At 32.2% G+C, this 11,510-nt stretch overlaps 1 protein-coding gene and 1 pseudogene across 1 annotated transcript; both read left to right on the top strand.

Annotated features, from left to right (window-relative positions):
- Nucleotides 1-2,483: 2,483 nt before the first annotated feature.
- On the top strand, nt 2,484-3,864 carry LOC108829656 (glucan endo-1,3-beta-glucosidase). Its single transcript, XM_018603273.2, has 2 exons — nt 2,484-2,619; nt 2,738-3,864. The coding sequence occupies exons 1-2, from the start codon at nt 2,484-2,486 to the stop codon at nt 3,685-3,687; spliced, it is 1,086 nt and encodes a 361-aa protein (XP_018458775.1). The 3' UTR covers nt 3,688-3,864.
- Nucleotides 3,865-6,900: 3,036 nt separating this feature from the next.
- LOC108829658 (probable glucan endo-1,3-beta-glucosidase BG3) lies at nt 6,901-8,323 on the top strand (annotated as a pseudogene).
- Nucleotides 8,324-11,510: the final 3,187 nt, after the last annotated feature.

Here is an 11,510-nt window from a genome sequence, read left to right as displayed (position 1 = left end):
CCTTAGGTATGAACCTATAAACTCAAATACAATCTATAAATCTAAACCCTAGGTAACAATGAGGGTGAGTTAGTGAAACTCCCACCTAGATGATAACACTATACCATAACCTGGAAATGTCAACCCATATCCGAAATATAAACAGTTTTCTCCGTTTTCAAATAATGACATTCACCAGGTTCATAATACTGTACTACATGGTGGATATAGTATAGTACTTTTAGAGTGTACGGGGAACTAAACATTAGTTTTTGTTCAATAATTCAGGAGAATTTAGTAGCAAGGTTATATGGATGTTGTACTACTATATTATTGAATAGAATAAACTGACATTACGACATAGATGAGTTCATATCACTAATACAAGTAATATAGTAACAAGAATGATTTAGTAAAACCCCCACAAAGATGATAACACTAAACTCTAACATGGAAATGTCAATCCACATCCGAGATATAAACAGTTTTCCTTATTTTCAAATAATGACATTTACCAGGTTCATAATACTATACTACATGGTAGATATAGTATAGTACCTTTAGAGTGTACGGGAAACTAAACTTCGGTTCTTGTCCAATAATTCAGGAGACTTTAGTAGCAAAGTTATATGGATGTTGTACTATTATATTATTGAATAAAATAGACTGAAATTACGACATAGATGAAGTCATATCACTAATATAAGTAACATAGTAACGATGGTAATTTAGTGAAACTCGACTCAGATGATAAAAGTATACCCTAACCCGGAAATGTCAACCCACATCCGAGATATAAACAGTTTATCCCGTTTTCAAATATTGACAGTCACCAGATTATTACATTTTTAAGAAATATTATAGAAATATATCCCAAATAGTATGGTAACTTTACATAAATAGCTACATTAAATAATATATACTATACTATTTCGTTCATCTAATATAGTATAGACGGTGAGTTCATCTTCTTCAATTCTTCTTTTTCTAAACGTTCTGATATACCTTCACTTCGTTCACCGTTGTTATTCTTCACCACCATATAAAGATCATCTTTATCTCCTCTTATTTTTTCCGACACAGCGACGTTTCTGTCGGTCCGCCATTGTTATTTTTCACCATTGGATAACTGAAATAAAACAACGTATAAAAACATAAAATGGTATAAAAACAGAAACACATTATAAAAATAGAAATAGAGTATAAAAAAATAGATTATAGAAGCGCAATGTCACCTCATTCTCTACGGTGCGTCATCTTCTCCTCTAAACTCAATTTTGTAAGCCTATAATTTTTGTTTCTTCTTTACTTTGAGATGTGGTGGTGTTTTGACCAAAAAAAAAGATTTAGTAGTGTGTATTTGTACTTATAGTAAAAAGAGAAAGAAGAAGAGAAGATATATGCATCAATAGTAACCACAAGTTACTTTTAAATGTTATTATTATTAATATTTTTTTTTGCAGGTTTTTCAGGTTGCATGTGAAGACAATATGTTAATATTATGTATAAAAAGCAAGTTGTACAGGTGAAATTATTATTTTTAGATAATGAATGAATTATTTTTTGTTTGACGGTTATTGGATCCAATTTTCCTTGATAGCATTCTTCATCCAAAAAAATGATGGTATAACAGATTTATTTGGACCACTAAAACTTTTTTACGTAAATGTAACCTCCTTTTAACAAATATGTAAAAGCAGTTACAAAAACAAATACGAAAATGTAATTTTTACATTGTTAATTTGAATACATTTTCGTTGTACTGATAAATTTATTTTAGGCAACATTCCATTTCATCACCGGCTCCAAATTTTTCTAACTACAGTATAACCTCTTTAAATTAATAATCGATAAATTAATATCTCTATTAATTAATATAATTTCATAGTCCCAAATTGAGTTTTTGGTTCAATTAGTATCTCGATAAATTAATAATCTCTATAAATTAATAAAAAATTATAATTTTGGTATAGTCCTAACATTATTAATGTATAGAGGTTTCACTGTATATGTTTCTGTAAAAGTGTTATACAATCTTTTTGAGAATTTGGTTATGAATTCGAGACATTTAAGAAGCCAACACTATTTTTTTTTCCTCGTCTGAAAATCAATGGGTTTATTCGTTCTTCTCTGCCAGTGATGGCTCCATTAATAGTCTAACCTTAGTGGTCTAAAACCTATTATTAATAACCTAAAAGAACAGTTAATATTAGTTCAGACGAGATTGGCGTAGGATTAACGTCTCATAATACCATGAACCAACCTATTACTAGAAAACACAACAACCACTTAAATTTGAGTATTTTTATAACCGATTCATCATCCATCTCATTTGACTCTTCAGTCTATGGGTATATTGACCCTAGCTATGAAAGCTGTTTGTGAAGAGCACTCATAATCGTAGACTTTTCAAACATAAATGTATTGAATTATACTATTTGTTAAGGGCGTTGCATGCATTGACTGACTTGAACCCCCGAACTCACACTATAAATAAGCGCAAAATGGTACGATTCAAACATATAAAAAAAAAAACACAGTATTATTGCATGAAAATGTCTGGGGTTAGGATGTTAGCATTATCACCAATGTTGATGTTACTTCTCAGCCTTCTGATAGCTTCCTTCTTCGACACCACAGGTTTAGTCATCTTTTAATCTTATGTAGCATCCATTAATCATCTTCTGTAACCCTAATTTTTTTTTTTTGTAACTGGCATTAATGATTATATTTTATTGTATGACGATTTTATTACTAGCTGGACAAATCGGAGTATGCTTCGGGCAGTTGGGAAATAACCTACCAAAGCCACCGGAAGTTGTGGCTTTGTACAAGCAGTACAGCATCCCGCGAATGCGGATGTACGGTCCCAATCCTGAAGCTCTCAACGCTCTCCGTGGCTCCAACATCGAGTTCATCCTCGACGTTCCCAATAGCGACATAAAACGTCTCGCAGATAGCCAAGCGGATGCCAACACATGGGTCCGAGACAACGTCCAGAGGTACAACGATGTCAGATTCAAGTACATATCGGTCGGAAACGAGCTGAACCCAGGAGAACAGGGGGCGGTGGCTCTCTTCCAGGCTATCCAGAACATTGATAGAGCGCTTTCCGCAGTAGGCCTCAGCAATATCAAGGTCTCTACGACTACATACTTGGGAGCCTTCACGGACACGTATCCTCCTTCGCGCGGACGATTCAAGGATGAGTATAGAAACTTCCTCCAACCGGTGATAGGTTTCTTGGTGAACAAGCGATCTCCTCTGCTCGTCAATATCTACACTTACTTCGGCTTCAAGAACGGCGACGTCTCTCTAAGATTCGCTCTGTTGCAACCGAATAGTAATAATGAATTCAATGACCCCAACAACCAGCTCCATTACCAAAACCTCTTCGATGCCAATCTCGACTCAGTTTACGCTGCATTGGAGAAATCGGGCGGGGGATCGTTGGAAGTGGTGGTGTCGGAGAGCGGTTGGCCCACGCAGGGAGGACCCGGGGCAAGTGTGCCGAATGCGGAGGCTTATGTTAACAATTTGAGACTAAGTGTGCAGAATGGATCTCCTAAAAGGCGAGGAAGACCTATAGAAACTTACATATTCGCCATGTTCGATGAGAATGAGAAGTCGGGTGATGCGACTGAGAGGTACTTTGGGGTGTTTAATCCTACTACTAGACAGCTTAAATATGGTGTTAAGTTCAACTAATCTCCTTCGAGAGACTTCTTAAAGAAGCAAGGGTTATGCGGTAAATGGTTATTGTCTATTTGAAGATTTTATGTCTTAAAAATGTGTGAACTTGTTGTAATAATAAGGACTAATGAGCCTTAACCGTTGTTTTTACTTCATCTGTTTCAATAAAGTAACGAGAGTTGTTTTAAAATCTTCAATATATATATATATATTAAATTGTTCGATTATAATAAACAAAAACTTTTTTAATATTTAGCTGAAACAGTTAGACATTACACAAGCCTAGCAAAGCCATCATCAACACGTCGTTTATTTTTGTCGTCCGAAACTGAAATCAACCGCAATAAATTTATTTGGCTATTAATTAGGATAACTAGACAATGCTTACTGTTCTACGTAAGACATGTCACATGTCCCTTCGTGGTTGCAATCTTTAGTGCCAAACTCAATCTTAAATTGTGGTCCGAGTTTTAAACTATTTCAAAACATTTTTGTTTTTCATTATCTTTTGTATTCTCATTTTTCTCAGTGGTGGCTCTAGAAATATTTTTTGACGGGGGAACATTTATTTAATATTTAAATTATCTTTTATAAATTTCATTATCTTAAAATATTAAAATTAAATAATAAATATCAAAATTAAATAACTATTATTAAAAATTTGATAATTAAATTATATTCTAAAACAACAACTTAATAAAAAGTGTAAGAAAATAGAAAAATTTACAATCTTTTTTAAAAATAATATATTTTATTCTTCAGTTTGAACATTTTCTACAATTTATAGAAAATATACAAAATGTTGTAAGAGAATACAAAAAATATGTTAAAAATCAATAAATTAGATGCAGTTATTATTACAGAGCAAAATTGGAATGTAGTTTTTTAGACATAAATAAAAATAAATTAAAATAAAATTAGTGTGCAAAACAAAGAAAGAGGATGAGACTAGAATAATTAAATGGTATATATACTTTTTTAGAAAAGAAATAAAGAACAGTTAAATCGTAACATTGTTTAAGAGATGGAATTAGAAGATTATTTTCTATTTCAAAATAATAAATAGCTTCAAAATTAAAACAGTTATGCAAAAAATAAAGGTTTCGAACAGAAAACATGGCGCAGAGGTTTCTACGCAGTGGGGGCAACAATGTTGGGATTGTGAAATCCCATGTCCAACTCTATTTTATTTGATTAGTATGATATTGTTCATTTTGAGCCTTAATGGCAAGCCCGCATGGATTTACTTTTGGTTTCCATCTCAAAAGGCCTCGTACTAATTAGAGTTGGACATCTATTTATATATTAGACTTTACTTTGTCTAATATCTAATATGTGACTTAGATTGACATCTCACATTCTCCCCTTCAAACTAAGAACCACAATTCAGGTATTTTGGTCTTTTGCATCTTTTCGTCAAACCGCTCTGATACCAATTGTTGGGATTGTGAAATCCCATGTCCAACTCTATTTTATCTGATTAGTACGATATTGTCCACTTTGGGCCTTAATAGCAAGCCCACATGGATTTACTTTTGGTTTCCATTCCAAAAGGCTTCGTACTAATTAGAGTTGAACATCTCTTTATATATTAGACTTTACTTTGTCTAATATCCAATGTGGGACTTAGATTGACATCTCACACACAACCACTCTGATAAGCGTACACTTCACAATTTAGCTATAGTTCTAACTTTTTATCATATTTTTATGGGGGTAACTGCACCCTCCCCACACAACCTGCATCCGCCCCTGATTTTTCTAGACTGCTATGAGGTGGCTACTAGCCTGTGACTTGATATTAAGAACATAATGTATACTTCACACATGTATAAGAATATTCATTAATATTTTCATAACAAAAATTAACACCATTGATACGATGAGGTTATTGATTATATATGTATAGGAGTGTTCCCTTAAATGCTTGGTTACCCAGTATATATCCACTAAATTTTTATCTGCCATTTCATTATATTCGTTACAATATTGTACTTTTTTGAGTATCAAATGCCAAAATTATCCATTACAGAAACACACATAACTGATGATGGCTATAATTAATGTTTCTCTATAGAAAAACTTCCGACCTTTCGGAAATTATCGTCTAACTAAGGAGAAATAACTAAAGTGCCATTGATGATTTCAAGAACTATTTGTAACGAAAGCCATCTTACAATAATTGATGGTGGCTAGTTTGTCTAACAACGTTAGGATACAATTCAATGGTCCGTAATAGACGTGTGGTTACCGGCTTTTACCATGATTCCAAAATGCAAGTCATCATCGCATTTAATCTTTGGCTGTATGCAGTGGGGTGTGTAGGGAAAGATCCATTATCAGTGCCGGCTTAGGTGGGGGACAAACGGCGCGACCGCCCCGGGTCCAGTCCGATGTCCCTCCATTTCTTAATAGTTAAGGGATCCAGAGTTTAAAAAATACATGTAATTTTATGTTAAAAATATCTATAAATGAGTTAAAAAAAATTCTATATATATATATATATATAAATATTTTGTTTCATCACAATTTTTTGAAAATATACTTATAATATTTGTTTTTAAAAATAAAATTTATCAAAATTTTGAACTAATATTAATAGAAGGGTCCAACTTTTTTTTTTTTGCATTAGGGTCCGTAAAACTGTTGAGCCGGCCCTGTCCATTATTCGGATATTCTATGTCTAACCTTTTTTTAAAAAAATCAACATAATTTATTACCATTTTTCTTTAGATAGTATTACTTATTCTCGATTCTTCTGATGAGCTATTTTAATCCGGCTTGTTTTCAAAAAATATATAACTAATAGAATTTGAGCCAGAGTATATTTGACTTTGAGAAGGTGGACGATGTGTTCCATTTAACAGTAAGATTTCTGAGTCAAGCTGGTTAGGCTCTATTGGAAGCTACATTTAGAGAGGAATGTTCGCAAACAGAGAGAAACCAAGAGGTTTAAATACCCTGATTAGGCTTGTGGATAAAAATGTGAGATTGAAGCTTCTTTCAGTTAAAGGGAGGGGGAATTTCTTTGAAGATGGTTTGGTAACCTGGTTTGGAGCAAAGCCAAATGCATGAAGAGCTTGTTTCGGGTTTCCTTTGTGCATAGAGTTTTTCATTCTATTCTCTTAGAGAAATCAAAGTTGCACTTGATGTAATAATGTTTTGTTTGAATAATTTTTACATTCATTCAAAAAAAAAACTACATTTAAGACCTTTTGGTAGGGATACATGGAGTGCGACGGTCTAGCTCAATCCTGTATGTTAATAAACAAAACAAAACTGAAAAAACTCCATATGATAATTTATTTATGTATATGTTATTGTGGTTCCGTAACAAAATCTTATCTACTAAAAGAAAACTATACAAAAAGAACTAAAGTTCTATTTATCAAAAGGCAAAAAATATATTAAAAAAATCAAACTTAAAAGACCAAAAAAAAAACTTTGCCCTAGGGTCCAAAATAATTTTGGTCAGTCATGGCTACAAGTAAAGAAAATTCACACTTCTGATTTTTTTCATAGCATAGATTTAGTGAGACATTCATGAACGATGGGTTTAATGGATAACATTCTAAAACTAGTGAACGATATGATTCGATGACTTTGTTTCATTTCATTGACTTACAAGTCATCCGTTTACTCTTGGAATAAAACAAAATCGGTGTATCTTAACATCATCTTTACATTGTTATTTCTTGAAGATGTCTCAGCATCGATCGAGTTGCTTAGCCTCAGCACCACTGTTACTGTTTATTCTCAGCTTCCTTCTACCACACGGCAGGTTCAGTTATCTTTCTTAACCTGATGATAGTATCAGAATTTGATTAAATATTATTTTCATTACGTATGATCTTTAATTTAGAAATGAAGCGGGACAAATCGGGGTGTGCTACGAGAAAATTGGAAACAACTTGCCACATCCGACAGATGTGGTTGCGTTTTACCGGCAGCGTAACATCCAGCGGATGGCTTTACTATCCTGACCATGAGGTTCTCGCCGCTCTACAGGGCTCTGACATTGAGCTTATACTCGATGTTCCGAACTAGTATCTCCCAACTATCGCCTACTTCCAGTCGCAAGCAGACACTTGGGTCAGCAAATACATCCGCAACTACACAAATGGTGTCAGATTCCTCTACATATCGGTAGGGAATGAGATGCAACCCTCGGAACCATACGCAATGTGTCTCCTCCCCGCAATGCAAAAAATCGAGAGAGCTGTTTCAGACCTCGGGATCAAGGTCTCCACAGCTATAGACACCAGCGGTTTTAGTGGGTTTCCTCCCTCGAGTGGATCGTTCACCCCGGATTTTCGGATCTTTCTTACGCCGGTGATAGAATTCTCGGGAATCTTAACAACATGAGAGCCGTCAGTTTGGAGTACGCGCTGTTAGCTTCAAAAAAGACTGTAGTCAGTGACGGGTCAAACTCATACCGAAACCTCTTCTCCGAACTCCTGGATACTGTCTACGCAGCCCTGGAGAAATCAAGAGCCGGATCAGCGAAGATCGTGGTGTCCGAGACCGGCTGGCCAACATCGGGAGGAACCACTGCGAGTGTGGACAATGCAGGAACTTATGTGAACAATTTGATATCGAGACTTATATTTGTTCGTTTTTGATATCAAATTAGTGAATAATTGTTAAAGCTGATTGCTGTTAGTGTCACACGAGATCATCGCTATCAATCTTATGTGGCCCACACATACTTTAAAAAAAAAATTTAAACGAGTTAGACCCGGATTTATTAAAGACACATATCTAACTTTCGGGTGGAGGTACAACCCACGGATAAACCCTTTCCTGGACGTTCAAATAAGTCGAAAACAATAACTCATATCTGTGTGGCCAGCGGAGTTCGAACCAGGATTCGTCGTATTAGATTTATTTCCCTTAAGCACCATTGCCCCAAACATACATGGGCATCCAGTATCCACCACCTTTTAAAAAAAAAAACTATCCTTTTTTTATTTGCCAATCTATTATATATATTTTCTACATAATCGTGAATTTTTTAAAATGTTAAACTAGATATTGCATAATTATTGGGGTTGTTTCATGTGTATGGCAGGTATAGATGAATACTTATTCTTCTCAATTTCTTATGGACTTAATTAATTAGAGTATAACTTTTATCAAAAATCTTGTGCTTCTAATATAATACCAAGTATGTTCGTTTAAAATACTAAACCTAAAAAAAAATACTAAACTTGATGCAAAAGTCATGCAAGTAATTCCGTAAGATAAGCCAAAAATGTAAATATGTTGTTGATAAAGGAATGGGATTGACTATATTTATTAATAAGACGTAATCTCTGATTCAAGTGTTGTTTTAATGTGAAACTAGATTTAGACCCGCACAACCGTGCGGATGATTATTTTCATTTTATACATATAATATTTAATTTGATTTACATGATTAGTGGTATATAATTTTAATATTTACCATATTGCTAATAGTTTAATACAATATTTTCAAATACAACAATTTTATAGTTTGCATGCAATAATTTAATTTATTATTTCAAATTATTAGTGATATCTCTTTTATTAAACATGAACACTCCATAAAACCTTACATTATTTGATATTATCGAAAAATTCTGTTCAATTTAACATTAACTTAGATATTAATTTCTGTAAGATTGTACTTGTATTTTAGGTTTTGGTCATACATATATGCTAACCAAATTATTTGAATGAATTAAATATTTGACTGAATAACATATATAAAATGTAATTTATAAAACATCCACTTCATTTAAAATATTAAACCGGAAATTGTAATGCATTGTGTTTTTTTGTACTTTTAAACCTAAATTTTCTCTTTATTATCTATATTTTTGAGGTTTCTTATATTGTCTATTGGTGGTTTATAATTTTCTACCCCGAAAATATTGGATTATTTACAATGAAGTTTTCAATGTTAAAACTTTTATTTACAATTCTTCATCTATCATACAATCACATTATATAATTAACACTTAAATCTACAACTACATTTGATAATAAACACACTGGAAACAAAACATTCACATGAATTATATGGCCCACGAGATCATCGCTATCAATCTTATGTGGCCCACACATACTTTTTTTTTTAATTTAAAAGGGTTAAATCCGGATCTATTAAAAACACATATAACCCCCGGGTGGAGGTACAGTCCACATATATACTCTTTTTCTGGGCATTCAAATGAGTCGAAAGCAATAACTCATATCCGTGTGGCCAGCGGAGTTCGAACCGGGATTCGCCGTATTAGGTTTATTTCCCTCAAACACCACTGGCCCACACATACTTGGGCATCCAGTATCCACCACCTTTTAAAAAAAAAATACTATCCTTTTTTTTTATTTGCCAATCCATTATATAGATTTTCTACAATATCGTAAATTTTTTAAAATGTTAAACTAGGTATTGCATTACTATTGGGGTTGTTTCATGTATATGGTAGGTATGGATGAATACTTATTCTTCTTAATTTCTTATGGGCTTAATTAATTAGAGTATAACTTTTGTGAAACATCTTATGCATCTAATATAATACCAAGTACTAAGTGATAATCCGCGTCCTGCGCGGAGTGAATATATTAAAAGAAATTATAAATTTTAATCTATAGATATTAAAAATGTAAACGCAATAATGACTCTTTTAATTTATCTTTTGTTACAAAAGCGTATTTTTACTAACACGTTTTGAGGGGCCACCAGATAAAGGGCTACAGTTCGGTTATTGGATTTGAACTCTATTTTCATCACTTAAGATATATAGATTTGGTTAAATAAGCTCAATCCTAATATCTAAAAAGATTAGAAGCTGACTCGAGTGACTCAAATCTCAGAGAATTCTAACTGATGGATTGTAATTGGCAAATATCCTATCAACAATTATATAAATTTACATATTAAAAATGATATTTGACTTCGAACTTAACCCGGAAAATTATATAAATTTACATATTAAAAATGATATTAGTAACTTCAGTATAGATAAATCAAGGACTAAATTCGTGTTAATTCTGATTCTTTAGTTTTCATTTACGTGATGATAGTTAATATCCGCGTAGGTTAACTTATAAATATGACAACTAATCTAATCAGTTTTCATGATCTAATATATTTTATAAAAAATACAAATATTTAGAAAAACTTTACGAAAATGATATAATACAACCCACAAAATATTACTCACCATGCACCATGCATCTATGTTATAAACGTCATAAGATTGGATATTGACTATGCATCTATTATTTTCAGTAAAAAATGTTTGTGACCAAATATTTATATTGATACTTGGTTAACATATTATATTGAAATATTTAAATCGTTGTTATACCATGTCAACCTAAATGGTATTCAAATACAATAACATCAATATGCTTATGCATCCTTATAATTCGAGTTATTGTCAACCTAAATAGTATTTAAATATTTGAATGATTTCCAGTATTTCAACTCCAAAGATTCAACATTTATATTGATTACCTAATTTTTAGCTTTTTCTTAATTACAAAGATTTACTTGTGAGGAATAATAGGTGTAAATTGTTTTGATATCTTAAATTGAAATTCTTTATCCAAACATTCAATGATTTTTTCCTATTTTAGTCACAAAACTTATGACAAATTAAGTATTAATTACTATTAAGAAAATCTGATTTATATCTGAATATATTTCTCATAAATAAATTATATATTAATTATTCACTTTATAAAAGGTCCATTAATTTAAAATTCGTCAGAAACCCAAATACATATAATTTTTTATTTTTAAATTTATATGTACAACTAAATTATACTTCTACATATTTACAATTAAATAAAATAGTTTTTAT

The sequence above is a fragment of the Raphanus sativus genome, chromosome 4 (genome assembly GCF_000801105.2).
Source record: "Raphanus sativus cultivar WK10039 chromosome 4, ASM80110v3, whole genome shotgun sequence".
In the NCBI taxonomy this organism is placed as follows: domain Eukaryota; kingdom Viridiplantae; phylum Streptophyta; class Magnoliopsida; order Brassicales; family Brassicaceae; genus Raphanus; species Raphanus sativus.
This window is presented reverse-complemented; position numbering and strand designations above follow the sequence as displayed.

Excerpts from the sequence above, each read along its gene's own strand:
- LOC108829656 (XM_018603273.2), top strand. The coding sequence starts at position 2,484 with ATGGTACGATTCAAACATATAAAAAAAAAAACACAGTATTATTGCATG. Across the intron at positions 2,620-2,737 it reads TTCCTTCTTCGACACCACAG|CTGGACAAATCGGAGTATGC; the intron begins GTTTAGTCATCT and ends TTTTATTACTAG.